We start from the raw sequence: 21,666 nt of genomic DNA on the forward strand, positions 1-21,666 counted from the left end.
GGTGGGACGGGACGGTGTTGGTTGTGGTGGTGGTGGGTGGGAGGGGGCGGTGTTGGTGGTGTTGGGTCGGAGTTGACGGTGTTGGTGGTGGTGGTGGGTGGGAGGGGGCGGTGAGTTATTAATATCCTAATAGGTGAAGTAGGCCAGTCACAATGGTCCATCAGGAACTACACTGTACAATACTGTAGTTTGGGCTCAGCTAATGAAAGCCACTGTTTTAACTCTGCCACACGATACCACATCAGCCCTCTGCATGGTGCTCTGATCAGGGCTATATCAAATGAAACGGACTGCATTTATCCACCCGTACGAATAATGGGCATTAATTTTCAACTAATTGAAAATAACTTCTGGATAATTTACCCTAGGGCACGGACCATATCAGCAAGTGCTAAATTACTGCCAATTGACCGTGGGCTGATGGTTGCAAGACAAATCAAGCTGAAAGCAAGGCCCTAGAGGACTGGCACAAGGCTTGGAGAATGGCAGCTCTGGTCGAGCCCCGTGACATTCTGGATAAGACATGGTGGAGGTGTCACATTCTTCGAACTCCCAGTCCCCTACTACTAATATGATGCAGTATCACTTCCCTCCCTCTCATGCTCCCGGCCACAACCCACACTAATGCCTGGACCAGCAGTGGTCACAGCATTCCCGGCAAACACAGCCCAATCTTTAACCTCGTTACAGTGTGCATGATATACTTTGCAAGCGGGGGCCAAGGGTTTATCCATTATGAATGAGACCTATATTACTCCGGGCATTAGCAATGTATGAGCTGGGATTTAGAAGCACAAGGTCTGGGATTTTTCTGCCTCCTTGTTCCTCCCCTAGCACTTCTTCCTTCCCTCAATCCCATCCACTAACATAGTGCTGCTCCTTCCACGTGCTCCGGCTCGAACACTGCCTGCCTGGCTCCCATCTCCACCGCAACCCGCCCTACAGTAACTCTTCCCTGACAGCTCGTCGAGGTTTGGCCCTGCCTGTCCGATCCCAAGCTCCTTTACTCTGATGCTGTGAGTTTGAAAAGGCAGGGCCCTGCCTGGGGCTGCAGCAGTCAACTGATCTCTGCTTTTGCTCTCTCCATCGTTCCCCGCGCTAAACCCAGCCGACCCTACCCACCATCACTGGCATAGCCTGTCTCTTTCAGTCTGATCTCGCATGTCTAATACCTTTGTGATAGTATTTGATCTTGCAGAGCCCCTCAACTGAAATTTTTATGTAATGCCACAAAAAAAACAGAAAAAAACATGAAGACAGCAGCTCCTTATTCATCTGTATATCATATGATATATGAACACAGATCAAAATACAATTTTCAGAAAACTGTGAATATGGAGTGTGTATGGTAGAAACCGGCACTGTTGGTGGGCAGCACAGTAACAAAGAAGCAGGAATAAACCATTTTTAGAGCCTATCGCCAGCTGAATCAGAAAACTAAATGATACATGCATATACCCCTCCCCCATCTACCACACACACCAGCACTAACAAACAACTAATCAATTCCGTGGGAGCGTTAGCGAGGGAGTGGTAGTAATGGCGAAGGCCTCTATACTGCTTAGCTCGGTGATTCTGATCGTGAGGGAGGGTGAGGTGGGCTGGGGAGATGCAGCATGTGCTAGTGCTCCCCATGGAGCTCTGAACTCCCCAGGGCTGCACCCCTCCCTCCTCTCCCCCTCCCTCCCCTCTCTATTGCAGGGGAACAAGATTACAGAGGCCTCCAGGGAGAGCCCATCTCCCAGCGTGCATCAGGGTACCCTGCTGTTCGCCTGAACAAGAGACGCACTTCAAAATGTCTTGCTGCTTCTAACATTGGGGGCTCTGGTCCAGCATTTGCCATGCTTTTAAAATGATCACAACAGCGGCTCAAACGATTAACCCTGACCAAGTGGCTCTGGGTTTGAATGGAAAATTGCCCGTGATGACCAGCAACATCTCTGGACACTGGGGAGACGAGATGTAAAGTCTGGTTCAGAGCCATAATGACTGTGAAACCGCAGACTGAGCCATTAACAGACAAGGTAAACTATGTCCACTCATCCCTTGTCATCCTCCATGTAAAAGGAAATAAATACAATCTGGTGGGTTTCAGCCACAACAAATGGAGGACAGGAAGGATCGCAGCGTGGCAAGGGGAGCAGCGGAGCGACGAGAGGCCTGAACGAGGCCTATTATGACAGGAAGTTCCACTCATCAGCCATTCAGGGCTCTGTAAGAGGAGACATAAATCAATGGCATGCCAATTATGACACCACACTGAGCAGTGTGAGTGCAGGGAATTAGCCGCGCAGAGGATCAGGTTCAGTTAGATGGGCTCCTCTGGAGTGGAGGGGGGGAACAGAACCACCACAGGGAGGATGGTGGAAGGCGAGAGAGATGGAGAAAGCAACAGAGAGAGAGCTGTAGGGAGAAAATAGAAGACAGAAGAAGGAAGAAGAGAGAAGCCAGACATCTGATGAAATGTGAAGAAGTTCATAAAATAATAAAAATCAACCCTATCAAATCCATTCCTCTGCCTGTGGAGTTGGTATATAAAACTAGCTACAGCTGGATGGAAGAAAGCTAAAGAGCCACTGTCAGCCCATTAGCCAGGCTTCACTAAGCCTGAGAGGAGGAGTGAGGTGTCCGTGCTATGAGACCACAGCCGCCGCACGTCAACAACACTTCTCATATCTTACACACAGAGATCTCTCCAGAATATAAAAATGTCTGTTCACCTCACCTCCCCCTGCAATCACGCAGGCATCTCTGCCGATCAGGGGGGAACCTGCACGCAGCACGCAGGTTCTACACAGGACGTGGCTATGGGCCTGAACACGGAACACGCTGCCCCGACACCACTGAGCACAGCTGTTTCCCAGAACTTTGATTCTGATTAAATAGAAACAGAACAGCCTATTAAAGTCATTAACATATATCTAAAGTATGCAGGGGGATGTGCACCAAAGGGTATGCAGCATGCACAGTAATGTAGTGCATATATTAAAGAAAGATCCGCAACCAGCACTTGAAAGAGCATATCTTGTAAAATCTTACATATATTATTTATCCCTCAGACATCAAAAACGAGACTTTGTAATAACCGTTTTAAAATTGATATGTAAAGGTAATGCAGTTTCTGAAAGTGCAAATCCACCCAAAAGTGTACAAGAGACAGGGCATGAAATAATTCTCCCTATCCGGGCCAAATGCAACACACAATATCATGCACCATATTGATATACTGTATATTGTATACACTACAATAACACACATTACTGTTCATGAATGTTTCAGAGTTCAGTGTGATGGTTATACTAGTGGGACTATGGAGTGATCTACACTGTTCAGTGTGATGGTAATACTAGTGGGACTGTGGTGTGATCTACACTGTTCAGTGTGATGGTAATACTAGTGGGACTATGGAGTGATCTACACTGTTCAGTGTGATGGTAATACTAGTGGGACTGTGGTGTGATCTACACTGTTCAGTGTGATGGTAATGCTAGTGGGACTGTGGTGTGATCTACACTGTTCAGTGTGATGGTAATACTAGTGGGACTGTGGTGTGATCTACACTGTTCAGTGTGATGGTAATGCTAGTGGGACTGTGGTTTAATCTACACTGTTCAGTGTGATGGTAATACTAGTGGGACTGTGGTGTGATCTACACTGTTCAGTGTGATGGTAATACTAGTGGGACTGTGGTTTAATCTACACTGTTCAGTGTGATGGTTATACTAGTGGGACTGTGGTGTGATCTACACTGTTCAGTGTGATGGTAATACTCATGGGACTGTGGTGTGATCTACACTGTTCAGTGTGATGTTAATGCTAGTGGGACTGTGGTGTGATCTACACTGTTCAGTGTGATGGTAATGCTAGTGGGACTGTGGTGTGATCTACACTGTTCAGTGTGATGGTAATGCTAGTGGGACTGTGGTGTGAGCTACACTGTTCAGTGTGATGGTAATACTAGTGGGACTGTGGTGTGATCTACCCTGTTCAGTGTGATGGTAATGCTAGTGGGACTGTGGTGTGATCTACACTGTTCAGTGTGATGGTAATACTAGTGGGACTGTGGTGTGATCTACACTGTTCAGTGTGATGGTAATGCTAGTGGGACTGTGGTGTGATCTACACTGTTCAGTGTGATGGTAATACTAGTGGGACTGTGGTGTGATCTATACTGTTCAGATGGAGAACAACAGGAAGTCCAGTATAAGACATTGTTACTTTTAGGAGAAACTCAACTATTATTAGGTAGTCAAGCAGGAAACTGGATAGGCTCATAATTCAGCATTAACATGATCCAGTCTTGTCCACGGCTACAGTGAGACATAAATTGTAAAGGATTTCAATACTAGGAAACACAAACAATACTCGCGCGCATACACCACGGGCCTCCTGTGTGCTGTGGTGGGCTGCTAGCTACTCAGTACTGTGTCTGTGTGATATCCAATGCCTGCCTGACTATCAACACTCTGTAATTTGGGGCCACAATTCATCGCATGACAGATGAATATTTTAATTTTACGCTGACCTTGATGAAATTAATGGATGCTATATTTCAAATCGGAGTCCAAGGGGTGATGTAGGGAGTGTGTGTGTGTGTGTGTGTGTGTGTGTGTGTGTGTGTGTGTGTGTGTGTTTGCGTGTGTGTGTGCTGGTGGAAGTCTTTCTCCACATGTCAGATTGAGTGTGTTAAATGTCCTAGTGGAAATCTCCACCTAGAGCCTTAGTGGCGGTTTTCATACTGCCAAGCTCTGAACATCCCTACACTTGGTTCAATCCACAGCTGTTTACCAAGTCTTATTCCGAAGATGTACGTAGAAATTGAAGGGAGAACCTAATCTGTGCGTGGGCGCCACGGTATGCTTGTTCAGTATGGCTATTCATGGCTGGGACACGAACATCAAATCCCCAGAGAATACAAGATGAGATGTGTTTATACAGGGATTTTGGTTTGGGATTTTTACAATTGGATATGAAACCTATTGTCAAAAAGTGCACTGAGGGTTTTTTGTAGAATTTTTTTTGTTGGGGAAAACGAACTCAATGTACCTAAAAATGACTAAAACCAAATGAAAACTGCAGAAATGATAATGAACCTACATTCATACAGTTTCTTGACTGTGTTCATAAAATCATCAAAACCAAAAGCTAGACAGTCAGGAAGCATCCAAAATTCAAAAAACGATGGATAGAGGACTTTCTTTTGCCATTTTCCATTCGGCCCTCAGGACCTTGCTAAAGAGAGAAATGAGTTTGACACCCCTGCTCTACGTTGTTGTTGCGCTCTACTGTACATGCACACTGTCAACAATACCTCAGCATGGCGCAATGGCTAGTAAAGTAGAGGTGGGTGGGGTTATGGAAACAGAAATTATTCCATTCATATTGGTGTTAGCAGAGTGGTCCGTCTCTCCCTCCCCTTTCTCTTCCTCGCTGCAGGTCTTACTGAGAGCGGTCTAGCATGGAGTGGGCTAGTTTATTCTTCTATCCTTCACAAAAGGCTTAGAGAGTGGTCTCTTTAAAAGGTTAACAATGGGCCAGGCCAACCTTGGTTCTCCATGCTTGTAAACGCTGCTGGAGGATTCCTGTTTAGTCTTGACCACGGGGGAAGCCTCTCAATCTATATAATGCTCAGCCATAGGCCTGCATTCTAACTCAACGTTCAGTTACCGACCACACCTGCTCATATGCAAGTCCATGAGTCTGAGGCGCCGACCTTTAGAATGGTACGCTGCCATTGTAAAACACCAGGCCCCAGATGGACTATGCCCTCAGCCACATGAGCGGCTGCTCATGTGTAAACCAGCCTAACTTCCTGCATCGGCTCACCAGATCCCAATGCCTTAGAGGTCCGAGCGAGCATTCTACAGCCTGTTTAACAGTAGCTTCACAACAATCCCCCTGTCCCACCATTCTCTCAGAGAGATTTTTTAACTGTCTGGATTCTGTTGCTGATTGCCTCTGAACGTGGTGTTGATTAAAAAGTCAGCATTGTTCAGCCTTTCTTGTTATCTCTTTTTTGTAGATCCTGGGAGTACAAACAGTTCAATAGACTGCGTGTGAAAGTGTTTTGCCGCCAGCGTCTGACAAGGGACTGTGCTGGAGAGGCAGGGCCTAGTGCACCGTACGGGGCTCCTGGAATCCAATAAAGTTCTTTATTCCAGGGCTGGGCTGGGCTGGGGCCGACGTGGAGCTAATCTTTGATCTGAGCTAGGAAGCGGAGGGCTCTGGAGTGGGCCTGCGCTGGCCCATTATTTATGGGAACATCAAAGGCCTGCACTGATCACACTTGTGTCTCTTATCTGGCAAAGAAGAAGCAGCCACAACAACAAAAAGTGACTGGGAGGAAAGCATAATAATGAGCGTGTGTTAAAAGGTAGGGATAAAGGAAGGAGTGAGCGAATGTTTGAAACAGCAGAGGAGGATGGAAGGGGCTCAGGGGGCGATCCCCAGATTAGGATTGATCAGACTGGGGAATGTGGGCCATCCGCCTGGGAACACCGCCTGCGGCTCCGTCCGAGAACATATCGGACCTCAAACGGATCAGAGCCGCTCCTCCCATCCTCTCTCTGTTCCCATGGAAGTGAGATTGCCAATGTCAGGGAGCCCCACTCCCTCCCCCGTCCTCCTGTCTCCCCCCCTGCCTCCCACTACCACCACCACCACCACCTCCACATCAGAAATGTGACTGGCCTCAAACTGCTGACTTGCTCACAGTCCATTGAGTTTCCTCTCCTTATCAAATTACAGCCACCTCAATAACCCACTCGCTGCAGCATGCCGGAAGAAATGAGGTTTCTCCACCGCCCGCCCGCCCCTGGCACTGCTCTCCTTCTCCTTCTCCCGCTTTCTTTCTTTCGCATAAAAAAAAGAAAACGCAGACAGGGTTGGGGGGGAAGGTGCGTGTGTAGATTTGAGTGTGTGTATGAGTGTGTGTGTGTGTGTGTGTGTGTGTGTGTGCGTGTGTGTGCGTGTGTATGTGTGTGTGTGTATGTGTATGTGTGTGTGTGTGTGTGTTTGATGGCCCGTCGACTGCACATTGCTGATTTGCAGACGTGGGCCATTGTCCAGATGGTGGGCGGGGACGTTTTTACTTCCACCCCAACGACTGCTCAGTCACGGCAGCCTGCTGAGACCCCAGCATCCCCCTCGCCTAGCGCATAGCGCCCAGGGGCCAGGGCTATCTGTCCTGGGTCACTGCCCCCTCTGTACCACCAGTACCCAAACACCCCATACTGGACTGTACCTCTGTCCCCCCCAGTGTGGAGCCTCTCCCTGCCTTCTCCCTACAACAACAAGACATCGCCTGGTATTTACAGTTCCTCCCATGTGATGAGAGCTTTGGGAGACCGTCGGAACGGACCAGGCAAGGTCATCCGTCTCACTCTGGCTCGTTGTGCAGCGCTGAGCTGCAGTTATTACAAAGTCACAATGAAAAGACTCATCCCTTGGTCAGCTGTCTAACAATCTGATGGATGTCATTTAACCTTCAATTGCAGCTGCTTCCGGCTTTAGACACCAGTAAATACACCACAGAGGAAAGTTGAAAATAAATTCCCATCATGCCCCAACTCCCATTTTCTCTTCTCTCTCCATGCCGGTGACACGTCGCCTTCTAGGAGTTAAATTATTTATTTTTAACCTCAACAGCAATCATGTTTGCTTCCAATTGGCCCAGATGTATGTATGCAAATGAGGGTTGGGGCTACATTTACAGGAACCCGGTGCAGGGTCCCCTCTTCCTCGAATATGAATTAACATCAATATTTATCTTACTCCTATTATGTAATTTCCTCCACATTCACATGCTAATTGTTGCAATTAGCATTAAATAAGAGCCCCAGTTCAGAGGGAATAACCTGCTGGTGAGCACTTACACTGACGCAGTGAGTAGTCACCTGCTCTCACACACACACAGACACACAGAGAGGGGGAGAGGGGGAACGAGAGGAGAGGGGGAACGAGAGGAGAGGCAGGAGAGAGATCGAGCAAAAAGAGAAAGAGCAACAAAGAGTGATTTCTTTCTCCAGATAAAACTCTTAGAAGATTCAGATTGTACAGTTTACAGCTTCTGTTCGAGGGGCTCTCCGGTAAACAAAATCAAAAAGACAGGTACAGATAAAAAATAAACGTTGGACCTAAATCATTTGATGAACGTGCAAACAATGGCGTGTGCCGCGTGGAACATGAAAGCTTAACCGAGTGCCAGTGCCAGTTACCAGAGAGGCTGGCTTCGACATGCTCTGCCTTCCCCAAGTTTATTGGAGATGACGTGTGTGTGTCAGTGACAGTGAATGTCCATGTTGAGGGGGAGTAGATTAGATCAAGTCCCCTGTGAAACAGCCTTGTCTGCTTCCATTGAGCATCCTGTCTCGTTAAAGAAACAGGTATGTCTGGCCAATAAGCAGGTGTGCTGACATCAGAGGCGTGTTGGGAATACCGGAGCTGATTGTAAAAACCTATAGAGTATTCTTCAAACACAAACCCTATTTGACTGACTTACAGGTATCACTGGGTATCCGTGGGTAAAGTCTTCCATGGAGATCAAGTGAGTGATGACTGCAATCCTCAGGTCCACTGGTTCTACATACAGTACCAGGCTTGGTGCTCAGTCCCCTATGGGATGCTCTGTCTTTGTGTGAACAGAATGGTAGTGGGAGCGAGAGTGTGAAGATGTGATTGAAGATGGAGCAGACCTCACTGGTTCCAGCCACTACTTCTCCAGCCCAAACAAGAGGCCAAAGCTTACCCAATAAAGGAGAGGAGCTCACTACTTTAACTGAGTTGGGAAGTGCCACAACCCTGGAAACACACTCAAACTCTCCTCATCGAATCAACCCACAGTTTAGGGAAGTGAATTCAGACCTTCATTGAAAAACGAAAACAGAGGGCAGGTGTATATAGCGTGTTCAAAACAACAGGGATAATTAAATAAATGAAAAAGTTCATAAATCATGTTTTCCCTATTCTACCACTCCTGGGCAATATCAATGTGTTTGAAATGCGAAGCTGCAATTTGCCAGCCAACATCACACAGTGAGTGTAGAATAATACATGTGAAACATCGACCAACATAACAGCAGCAGCCACGGCCCTCAGCTAACTTACTCTATACTGTAACTTAGATTGTCTTTTTCCCTATATCGTGGTGGGCATAGCTCTCTGAGGGAAAAGCCCCTTCACACAAATCACACAGAAATATACATCTACAATCCTGCAGCCTTTGATCTGCCTTCATACAGTATAATCAGAGGAGCCCATGACCTTTGCTGATACAGTAGAACAATACTTCACTACAACAAGGCCTTATGGGGGTTTAGTAGTACAGTTTCACACACAGCAGTGCATCAGCTTGATGTAATGTAGTTTCCATCTCTTCATCTCCATCTCTTCATCTCTGCCTAATGGTACTGCCTGGACCCCCCAATAAAGAGCCTGAAACTTAATCTAGCACCAGAGGGAAAAAATGTATCGCAAAATCATCAGAAGCATTGTTTACAGACCAAATGAAAGTGAAAATAAATTCTCAAATGAGTGTTGCTAGTGCAGCCGTCTATAAATCCAGCAGAAGCTGGGCTGCTGTCTTAAAGTGGATGGAGGGAGTTAGGCTCTGAAGTGGAAGAGCAGGTGGAGATGGATACGGTGGCACACTGGCTGTCTTACACACAGAAACCTCCCTCGTAAAGTATGTTGAGGAATGGAGAATTTATGAGGCACAGATATCTCACTGCCGGCCTATCATTTCCATGACACTGTCACCGTAATTCTCTCCAAAACTGCCCAAACCCATAGATAAAAATGGCCATCGCAGTCAGAGACGAAAGAGAGAGGAAAAAGGAGAAAAAGGAAGAGAGGAGAGAGTGAGAGAGAGAGGTTAGGGCTTGCCTTACCTATCTGAAGCACCTACTCTCTGACAGGTTGGAAATGACAGAAAGACACACAAGCTCCATGAACAAGCAGAGAGTTGTGAATACTAGAATGTCCTGTCTATTTTGCTTACAGTCAAGGAATGTGAGGAATTTTGGTCAATTGGAAGATGAGGCAAATTGCTGTTTGTACAGCATAAGAAGTCTCCATCCATCCCCTTTTACTTTTGAGATGTATGTGTGTGTGTTACAGAGGAGATTTGGGGTGTTTTTAGAGCCCTATCATAGAGTAGGTGGAGTACACTAGAGTGTATTAGAAAGGGCAGTGCTGCCCTGCGAGATTGGATTCTCACCCATGAAATGTAAGCACACAGAAAACTCTCGGCAGCAACAACCTCCAATTTACGCAGCAATTTTCCACTCGCTCTCGACAGAGCTAAATCGCATTTGTCTCCCTCGCATTGATACCACTCTGCCCTAGAATTTCATTCACATTCAGTTAATTAGCACTTCCTCTCCAAGCACCAGAAAGAGCAATCATTGGAAAAAATGAGCAGAGTAATTTATTACAGTTTATTACAGTTCATTGGGGGAGCCAGAATGCCGAGGATATCAGACTGATTACTCACGTTAGCACTGATAGTGGTCTGCCTGACAAAACAAAGTTATTTACAATACAAAAACAGTTGGCTTGGTAAATTAGGCCTTTCTCCGCTTGACAATATCTCCTCTGACTGCGCTGCTTCAACGTTTTCTTCGTAAAAGCGGTGTCTTTCAGCCTTTACGACCCTCTTTGAAAACGTTAATTACTACTCATTACTTGCTACTGCTAAATGCTAACAATGTGGAGTTACAATTCCGATTCATTAAATTAGAAGCAAAGGTCTGAGCAGCGGTGAGAAATGGAAAATATCTGCTTGTTCAGAGAGAGTGACTCCATAGTAGCTCATCTCTCCTAACATGAATAGCAGAAAGTGTAGAGTAGCCGTGAGGGAGATGACAGCTGGTACTGACCCCACCTCCAACAGTCCCCCTGGAGACATGCAGCACATGATCACTCCTATATTCTCCCAAGGACATGCTGTACTAATATGGGACTCAGACACAGACAGACTCTCTCACTCACACGCACACTGATTTACATTCATCTGAATCGCATACGAACACACACATGGGTGCATTTATCCATGCATAAATGCATGTGCAAAAAAACTATAAAGCATATGCACGTAGGCCTGCACGCACGCACTCATGCACGCACGCACGCACGCACACACACACACGCACACACACACACACACACACACACACACACACACACACACACACACACACACACACGGCACGTGGAGCCAGTAATTTGTAAGTTCCATTTTTTAAGGCACCACAGCAGTGGTCCTGTGGGACCTAATAAAACCTCCTAAGCACATGGGGAGGAACCCCGAGGCGATGCTCTTTCCCACACAGCTCACCTTGATAGATGATTGGAGAGAAACACAGAGGCGTGCTCCACTAACAAACTGCTGCAAGACAAAACAACCAGATTTAGGCTCTCAACGAAATGGAGACAGACGGGGAAGGAGGCCACTGATTTGGGGGAAATTACACAAGCTTCTTCACACCTTTTGAGGTGATTATCCAACTAGTGGTGAGTAATGAACCTCATTCCTGTTCAGTTGCCCGCCAGGAAAGAAGAAGAGTGTGAGCGTTTGTTTTGTTTATTCAACACATAGCAGGAAGGTGTATAACGGCCCACTTGTTATTCTAATAACCATCTAACGGTGATTTGTTCGGTATGTGAGTGTTGACAGGAGAGGCAGAGATGTGATGAGAATTAAAGGTATTACTTCATATTAACTTTATTCTTTAAAAAAAGAATGTGGCGTAACTGACAATTCAGTCCCACCTCTGAAATAGAAAAGAAATGACAATAAAAGGGCTCATTTGATTTGAAGAAACAAAAGCAATTATAAATGTGCCTGCTAGAGGTCATCTATTTGGTATGTGCCGGGTGGCACACTCCACCCCCTCACTTTCATTTCCAAATACCTTTGGACTTTTTCACAGAGAACTTCAAATCAATTTCAAGCCCCATTTATTTTTATACACCAGTACATGTTGAACCACAACAGTATAGTTCAAATATTGATCTTCTTTAGAGGATGACCCCTGGTGCCTTTTAATAGTAATATATACAGTTACCGGCTTCCAAATGAGAAGCTAGCCACGGCAATATTGCAAGTCGAGGCAGAAATAAATATTTAAAAATCATTGAGAACTACTACAAAGTGTCTCTGATATGATAAATGATTTCCTCAAGCAGCAGTCACACTGGTGCTGATAATGACCTTTTGAAAAATAAAATTTCAATGTTTACCTAGAGAACTATTTTTCACGAGCCCCGTCTAACTGACAGAGGAAAAACAGCTCGGCCGGAAGGGAAGGAGTACGAGGAGGAACGGAGAAAGGGGTAATAATGCTTTGCTGTTCACCACTGCCATTAAGCAGGGTGGTGATAAAAAGGTGGTGGCTTTAATAGCAGGTGATGGCTGTTTCACTTCTATGGTCACTCTGTTAACTCAGCACACAAGATATTATGTCTCATTTGAGAGGATCCAGCTGAGAGGAGGAGGCTTGAAGGACAGTATGAGAGTGACTCTACATTATAAACATAATAATCACAGCTGGCTAAGTTACAGCAGTAAAGAAATAATTGGAGTCAAGCAGCTCGGGCTGCTTAAGCATTTTACTGAGCCATTCAGAGAAACAGAAAACCTCAGGATAGATTATATTTCCGTAAAAACAGTCACCCATACAAACATAGTTCTAATGGATTTTCACAGAGGGGTTATCATCCTCCCTGTTTTATCCCTGTGTGTGTGTGTGTGTGTGTGTGTTTGTGTGTGTGTGTGTGTGTGTGTGTGTGTGTGTGTGAAAGAGAGGGAGATAGAGAGAGCTCCCGCAGTGTAAAGACAAGGAGGCATTGTGTCGCATCTCTCGTCTCGTTCCCCTCTCGCTGCCCCCTCAGCCTGCTCCGCTCGCGGTCTCTCTTTAGCTAAAGGAGTGCTCAAGCGGACGTAATGGTGGCGATTGCAAAACCAAGCGAATACTCTTGAGCTGTATTACATCTCTGCATAGAGAATGAGGCCACTGAGATACAGGGTTGACGACACTCACGTTCACTTCCCTTTTTGATCACAGGCTGCTCCAATAATAGTTCTATGATAATAGTTGTAAAATGCACATGGTGGCATGTATTGGTGTCGCCCCCGATAAAACATTAAAATACTGCATTACACTTTCTTTAAATGAGGAGAAAAATGATGTTATGATTCCGGGATCTGGGATCAGTTTTCCTGAGACAGTGAATATTTGATATGAATAGTGATTAAAAGCTAAATTAAATGATGTGTCATGCTATAAAAAAATCTGGATGAATACTGGAGGGTGAAGATATCCACAACAGCACTTTGTTTTCAGGAAGTGGAGTATATTAGCATCAGAAGCACTGTGCATGCTAATCACATGACACTGTAGGCTATGCATATAGAAAGCTTGGTCAACTCTAGGCTAATGGGTACCATTAATGACTGGAGATGTTTAGCATTATTGGCTAAATGTAAATATACATTTATTAATGCACTGCACCCCACTCTAATGTTAAGTACTCATTCTCCTGTGAAACATTGTGAATCGACACAAATCCTTCCCCCCCTAAGAGACAGAACCCTCAAACTCCCACAATACGGCTTCATGCTTGTGTAAATCTTTTGAACTGTTTGTGACATTCTTCTTTGTGGGGAGGAAATGTAATTTGGTTCCATTTACAGCGGTCTAACAGAGTAAGTCGGTAGGTAGCCTTAAGAGAACTACTAGTCACAGGGAGGGAGTGTGGCGTGACTCGCATCCCCTCTGAAGAACTAGGCAGCCCTCACTCTGCTCAGCTCACACACCAAATGACATTTCAACATAAACAACTGAGTTGTGGTTTACAATTCTCCTCCAGAGAAAAGTGAGAAAACATTTCAATCAGTCCCCTCCGCTTTTGTTCTGCTGTTATGAATTTGGTGTTTAAGGGACAAAACAGCTGAATGGCAGAGAGAGAGAGAGAGAGAGAGAGAGAGAGAGAGGGGCCTCCATAGGAATAATCTTAGGCAAAATACACAATGAAACGTATTCCCTGCCAATGAAGTAGCGTTTGAAGTTTTTGAATTGAGTTTGATTGAATCAAAGTGAATTGCGTTGCATCAAATTGACTGCATTAAGGAGTCAAGCCCAGCTTTCATGGTGACAAAATGAAATGATTTAAAATGTTATGAATGCATTTCAAATTTATGAAACAGAAGATGGAAATATAAAATAACTTGTCAATGGATATAAAAAAGTGGAAAGGTGTCGTAAACAGTCCTTCACTTCTCCAGGCCCTCTCGTAATCTTCAAAGAATACCGGGTCCAGCTTTAACAGGAACCATTTAACCATAAAGGCCATGTACACTGAGGGTCTCATTCAGCTTCGCGCCTAAAGAGACAACCATTCTCAGTTAACCTTTCCCCATGAGGTCAGTGGAGGGGGAGAACCCATCCCTCCTGCCTCCTCCACACTCTCATTCCAAAGCCCAAAGAGGCTGTGGCTCATTTCTCAAACCCATCTCCCATGCACCCACACAGCCCATGTAGGAACAGAAACCTATTGGCCCCCAGTTACAGACATTGTCTCCATTTACAGCTGTCAATAGTACAGCTTGGCCTACAATAATTATCCCCTAGAAAGGCCCTGTCTCTTCACCGTTAGAATTAGCCCTGTCCCTTGAGACCTGGAACCTGAATCTCCCATACTGTCAGATACTGTCCCCCCCGGGCAAAACAGCCTCTCACTGGGGAGGCGGTGGAGGATGAAGGCCTGAACTGAGGGGGAGGGATACAGGGATGCAAAGATAGATAAAGTGGTGTATTCCCAGTTCTCTCCACATCCCTTCCTCCCCGGACTCTGTCTTCCCTCCACTCCCGGCTGTGTAGAAGGGATCACAGTGTTGACGCAGGCAGGAGTCGGTTACACTGAGAGAAGAGAGATCAGTGGCCCGCTGCTGTGGAGGAGGACACAGACCTCCCTTGGGCTGCCTGCCTGGTACACCACTGACAGAGGAACAGGTGAAACCAGACGATCCCTGCCCATCTAAACACGCATGAAAGCTCCCTTTAAAGGTTGACTAACCATTTAAGATGCTATTCAAAAAACGGGTGAGGGGAAATGAATAACGCAAAACACCCACAGAAACAATCAATAGATATAACAATAAGGGTCAATATCAACACAGCAGAATGTGATGATACAAAATCCAATTACAAATCAAAGAAAGCAATTTCAGAAATGTGAGATCTCCGGATATGGTAGCAGGCTCAAACAGAGAGACATGTAAGACATGCCTTAAGAAACTCCCTCTTTTTAATTGAACTGCTTCCTACTTAGATAATATAGCTGCATTTGCGACCACAGCCAGATGCCCACCCAAAGCCTGCTAAATAGAAAATCCATGGGATACAAACTGAGGCCCAGCCACAACTAAACACTGTGGGTTTACGTATCCCACCCCAACATTTGTATCAGAAATATATTTCTACTGTCATATACAGCAGTGAAGTCAACACCCGTACTGTAATTCATCAGTGCTGTCAATATCAGACACCATAAGTCATGGAATATGCTACTGTTATGTCCTGATCGACGGAGGAAAAAGATGACATCATCTCCGCAGACAGACAGGCAGCTTTTCACATGTAGTAGAGAGTCCCAAAATACCCTCTGAGTTACAGCAGCGAGAGGTAGCATGATACTGCCATTTTGTAATCAGAATAGCCGCATTTCTCGCATTACACCACGAGGAGTCTCTTCTTGTGTAAATGAAAACAAACATTTAGCCAAGATTCATATACACAACAACCCACTACAAAGAGCATCAAAGCCGCCTGTCGGGGTACAACAACACAGTGAAATTGCCGCAACGTAAAACAGGAAAAAGTATTGGTTCAGTAATCTTTTATGTAATAAAACTCTGTACGCCTGTGATATCATACAGCATCATGTTCCAACATAATACCCAAAGCACTCAGAGCCATTTTAATGCGGTCTCCCCTTTTTTGAATTCAAACAAACTGCTAGGGAAAAGGCTTTCACCTCAATCTATTCTCCGTATAGTCTCTGTGTGTCTCTTCCCTCACACAGGCGGCTGGTGCGTCTGGGCCGAGGTGCGGGGAGAAAGAGAGGTGCGGGGAGAAAGAGAGGTGCAGAGGATGCAGTGACCCGCCACCGTCTGAAAAGGAGCGATGGCCACGATACAAAAGAGGGGTCAGCACAGAGAAAGGGGGAGAGGAGAGGGCTAGAGGCTGAATCTTCATTCAATGAATGAGTCATTTCCCAAATAACACTGCAGGAGTAGAATAGGTCCGGTGGGCCCCCATAACAAGGGAATGTGAATCATTGATTCATGTAAAATGCTTTGATATTTTGTGAAAACATCCTTTTTGAATTTTCTATGAATTCTGAGGTGTTCTTCCACTTAATAAGGATATGGATTGAACAGAGCAAAACATGTATTTGTTAGAAGCAGGACTAACATTATATGCCCCATATGTGACATACAATAAGTAATATATTATTTTTTTACTAGAGTCAGCCACAAATCATATGGATAGATACAGTACAGTAATCTTGTGTTTCAGAAAATAATGTTGTCTTTGTAGACCAGCCTCTCTACTTCCATAAGTCAGTTACAACAGAGGTAAAGTTGAAGAAATTCCCAATTGTCATACATATCACCCTTTGTTTCATACACAAATATAGACCCCAACCCCCATACACACCCATGCAAAAAATATGGACACACACACACACACACACACACATTCCTGAGGCCATGAATAAAAGCAGTATTTCCTTGGGGAATCCTAGCCCTGGCTTTTCCACATGAAGTGTGTGCTAGCGGCACCTGGTCGCCCACATGTCCCCCTCTGATGGCCTAGCCATCGGGGTGTGCCCGCGCTGGACAGATGGGTAGGGGGGAGAGGGGCCATTACCCTGATGGGGAGCAGAATTTAAAAGGGGAAGCAGGAGGCTCCATCCTGCCAGCCTTACCATTATTTGCTTCAATCACTGCAGTAACACATTGTTTGCTGCAACACATGCTAGTGGTAGTAAAAACACAATTGAACAGGCGACCACCCCCCCTCGCTGAATTAAAATGTTTTGAATAATTCAAGAGATGCATATGGGCCCGCTCTCACTTTGTTGGGTAGTTGTTTTCCTCTGCAGAGTGAATCTTAAGATTTCACAAAGCAAGAGGGACCAGTGACAAGGAATCAATTAAAACCAAAAATTGAAGCTTCATATAATTACTCAAACAAATATCAATGTAGATGTTCATGACAGAAAAGTGAAAGAGTTGCTCAATGTCCCCCTCTCACAAAATGCACATAAGTGACTGAGCGTAATTTTTTTTATCTGAATTTCTCAGTGAAAAGTGTTGACACACAATGGAAAGTGACAGGACAGTATGACCATAGAATGAGCAGTAAAATATGCAGTGTTGCAATCACAGCAAAATGAGTCATGATGCCGAGATCTAAACAAACATGTCGTATCCCAGTCTCACGTCACTAATTCATGGATTCCCTCGTCCAAAACTGCACAGGGCGGATTAGAGGAAAATAAAAGAGAAAAATAAAGGAGATGACCCCCCCCCCCCCCCGTCTGTACTGGAAGGGTCATGGTCGGGGTTGGGGAAGTACTCGGGGAAACACAATGATATCACGTGCTGCCGAGCAAACGGAGGAATGAAAGAGACGGAGAGAGAGAGAGCGAGAGAGAGAGAGGGAGGGAGAGGAGGAGTAAGAAAAAGAGAGGAAGGGATGGAGATAGAGAGACTTACCTGGTGTAGGTAGAGGAAGGCAGGGGGACAGTGGAGGGAGTGAGGTAGCATCCCGGAGCCGGAGAGAAGCAGACAGCCTGAGTTGGCCATGGAGCTCAGTGTGTGGTAACGGGATGCTTTGCGCATTTAGCAGGAAGATCCTTCGCTCTCTTTCCTCGCTACTCTGTCTCTTGCTCTCTCTTGCTCGCTCTCTTGTTCCCACTCACTCTCTCTACTCTCTCTCTCTCCTTCTGGCACAGAGTACCACTCTCTTTTTTCTCTCTCCTGCCCTGGTCTTCCTTCTCTCTTGTTGTGGTCTTTTATTCCCTCCTGAGGATTTCTCTTTCTGCTTTTGTGTGTCTATTGCAGTAGGTAACCACGGTAGCCAGCCGCACACTGACAATGTGCATGTGCCACCTCTCTCTCTCTCTCTCTCTCTCTCCCTCCTTCCCTATCTCTCTCTCGCCCTCTCTCTCTCTCTCTCTCTCTCTCTCTCTCTCTCTCTCTCTCTCTCTCTCTCTCCTTCCCTCTCTCTCTCTCTCTCTCTCTCCTTCCCTATCTCTCTCTCTCGCTTGTCCCCTGCGCGACTCTGTTTACTTTGGAAGCGATAAAAGCCAACATAAGCATTCAGACACAGAAGGGGAGGTTCTGTGCAAACCGGGGAGAGGGAGGGATGGGGGGTTGTAGAGTCGACGGGGGTGGGAGTTGGGGTGATAAAAGAGGTGATGTATTCCTACATCAAACAGGCCGTGTGAATAACAGGGGGGATGAAATGACATTAGAACAGAGCAGCTGATCCTGGGCATTAGCACCTCGTGGGATGCTGCATACAGCCTTTTAATTGCAGGCTCCCCCCTCAGAGCCTAATGCTGTCCACGGTCTCCCTCCGTCTATGCAAGCTCTCAAGGACACATACAACATGTATGGCAAATATGAATTCACAGCATCCATCCATAGGCAAATGTATTCACAAAGCCCCGTTATTCGCTTTAGCTTCGGCCGTGACATCTCTCTTCATCTGTGAGCAGTAAATATACATCCGCCCTGACAGAGAGAGAGTCTATCCATAAATGATTTACGCTACAAATGTAAAGTCCCTTTTTAATCTTTTTTTCCTTCTTCTGTAGAAACAACAAGGGGTTTGATATAAAACACAATGGAGCTCCCATAAAGGCTGTGTGATGTTAGCCTTCAAACACAACCCATTTATGACACAGGGGTAGCTACAATAATATCATTGTGAATTTGGTCACTTTCCCACCCAGACACAGACAGACCATCATAATCACGCCCTGCTGTGGGAGACGACGCACGTCCACTGTGCCAAATTAACTCACTCTGGGACACTCCATTCAGATTCAATCAGCCCCATTCAGATAGTATGCAGGGGGGAAATTACACCAGGAAGGAGTTCAACTAACCCCTACTTCCTATTCATTAGCCCCAGACACTGGGACAGAGCACAGATTGCAGATTAGGGAAAACCAAAAAGTGGCACAGCACAATGTGTAATACTGTAATAACATTATGTATTTGTTGGCTGATATGTTTTGTACATCTAATTGTTGAGCTGAACAGAATGGAGGGAGAAGTTGGTCCTCTGCTAAATGACCAATCAGCATGATCTTAATTGAGACTTGGATAAGGCTGAGGCTGTGTTAACTGGAACACCAGTGGTATGACTACATGTCTGCACACGTCTTGTTCAGGTCCAAGAGCCTGTGTTAAGTACAGCAGTTGGACAGTATTACCGCTGCATGTCACTGTACTGTATAACACTCTCTGATGAGATGACTTGGCTAGAGCCAGCAGGTGCTGCTACTGCTGCAGAGACAAATAGCTTCTCTCTCTCTCTCTCTCTCTCTCTCTCTCTCTCTCTCTCTCTCTCTCTCTCTCTCTCTCTCTCTCTCTCTCTCTCTCTCTCTCTCTCTCTCTCTCTCTCTCTCTCTCTCTCTCTCTCTCTCTCTCTCTCTCTCTCTCTCTCTCTCCCTCTCCCCCTCTCCCCCTCTCTCTCTCTCCCTCCCTCCCTCCCTCCCTCCCTCCCTCCCTCCCTCCCTCCCTCCCTCCCTCCCTCCCTGTTTATAATTCAAATTAGCTGTGTCAGATCACTCCCTTCAAAGAGAGAATTGCTGGAATGTTCTCCACTGTGCCTTACTTTGAGTCATGTGGAATCAAAGCTATCAAAATGTGCTGGAGATATCCTCAGTTAACTCCAGTTAACGCCAGACCTATTCTTCCAATGAAAAAAAGAAGAGAAACCATTGCTGTAGACTGTTGATTGAATACAGTAGCTGACTTCCAACACACAATGACCACCATCATCACTGTCTTCTATCACCTCCTCCTCCTGCTCCTCATCACAATGACCACCATCATCACTGTCTTCTATCACCTCCTCCTCATCACAATGACCACCATCATCACTGTGTTCTATCACCTCCTCCTCCTCATCATCACAATGACCACCATCATCACCGTCTCCTATCACCTCCTCATCACAATGACCATCATCATCACTGTCTTTTATCACCTCCTCCTCCTCATCATCACAATGACCACCATCATCACTGTTTTCTATCACCTCCTGCTCCTCATCACCATGACCACCATCATCACTGTCTTCTAGCACCTCCTCCTCCTCCTCATTACAATGACCACCATCATCACTGTCTTCTATCACCTCCTCCTCATCACAATGACCACCATCATCACCGTCTTCTATCACTTCCTCATCACAATGACCACCATCATCACTGTCTTCTATCACCTCATCCCAATGACCACCATCATCACCGTCTCCTATCACCTCCTCATCACAATGACCATCATCATCACTGTCTTTTATCACCTCCTCCTCATCATCATCACAATGACCACCATCATCACTGTCTTATATCACCTCCTGCTCTTCATCACCATGACCACCATCATCACTGTCTTCTAGCACCTCCTCCTCCTGCTCCTCATCACAATGACCACCATCATCACTGTCTTCTATCACCTCCTCCTCATCACAATGACCACCATCATCACCGTCTCCTATCACCTCCTCATCACAATGACCACCATCATCACTGTCTTCTATCACCTCCTCCTCATCACAATGACCACCATCATCACTGTCTTCTATCACCTCATCCTCCTCCTCATCACAATGACCACCATCATCACTGTGTTCTATCACCTCCTCCTCCTCATCATCACAATGACCACCATCATCACCGTCTCCTATCACCTCCTCATCACAATGACCATCATCATCACTGTCTTTTATCACCTCCTCCTCCTCATCATCACAATGACCACCATCATCACTGTTTTCTATCACCTCCTGCTCCTCATCACCATGACCACCATCATCACTGTCTTCTAGCACCTCCTCCTCCTCCTCATTACAATGACCACCATCATCACTGTCTTCTATCACCTCCTCCTCATCACAATGACCACCATCATCACCGTCTTCTATCACTTCCTCATCACAATGACCACCATCATCACTGTCTTCTATCACCTCATCCCAATGACCACCATCATCACCGTCTCCTATCACCTCCTCATCACAATGACCATCATCATCACTGTCTTTTATCACCTCCTCCTCATCATCATCACAATGACCACCATCATCACTGTCTTATATCACCTCCTGCTCTTCATCACCATGACCACCATCATCACTGTCTTCTAGCACCTCCTCCTCCTGCTCCTCATCACAATGACCACCATCATCACTGTCTTCTATCACCTCCTCCTCATCACAATGACCACCATCATCACCGTCTCCTATCACCTCCTCATCACAATGACCACCATCATCACTGTCTTCTATCACCTCCTCCTCATCACAATGACCACCATCATCACTGTCTTCTATCACCTCATCCTCCTCCTCATCACAA

General features: G+C 45.9%; 1 protein-coding gene across 8 annotated transcripts in view; it reads right to left on the bottom strand.

The window, feature by feature from the left end:
• LOC110485195 (RNA binding protein fox-1 homolog 3-like) overlaps positions 1-21,666 on the bottom strand; it is a 416,432-nt gene that overhangs the window by 93,798 nt on the left and 300,968 nt on the right. Inside the window, exon 1 of one of the 8 annotated variants that reach the window (XM_036941308.1) lies at positions 17,786-18,249. The exons of the other annotated variants lie outside the window; for them this stretch is intronic. Coding sequence (XP_036797203.1) covers positions 17,786-17,911 — 126 coding nt within the window. The 5' untranslated portion in view covers positions 17,912-18,249. Of the gene's footprint in view, positions 1-17,785; positions 18,250-21,666 lie in introns of those variants that run through there. 8 annotated transcript variants of the gene reach the window in all.

This window comes from Oncorhynchus mykiss, chromosome 13 (assembly GCF_013265735.2).
Source record: "Oncorhynchus mykiss isolate Arlee chromosome 13, USDA_OmykA_1.1, whole genome shotgun sequence".
In the NCBI taxonomy this organism is placed as follows: Eukaryota; Metazoa; Chordata; class Actinopteri; order Salmoniformes; family Salmonidae; genus Oncorhynchus; species Oncorhynchus mykiss.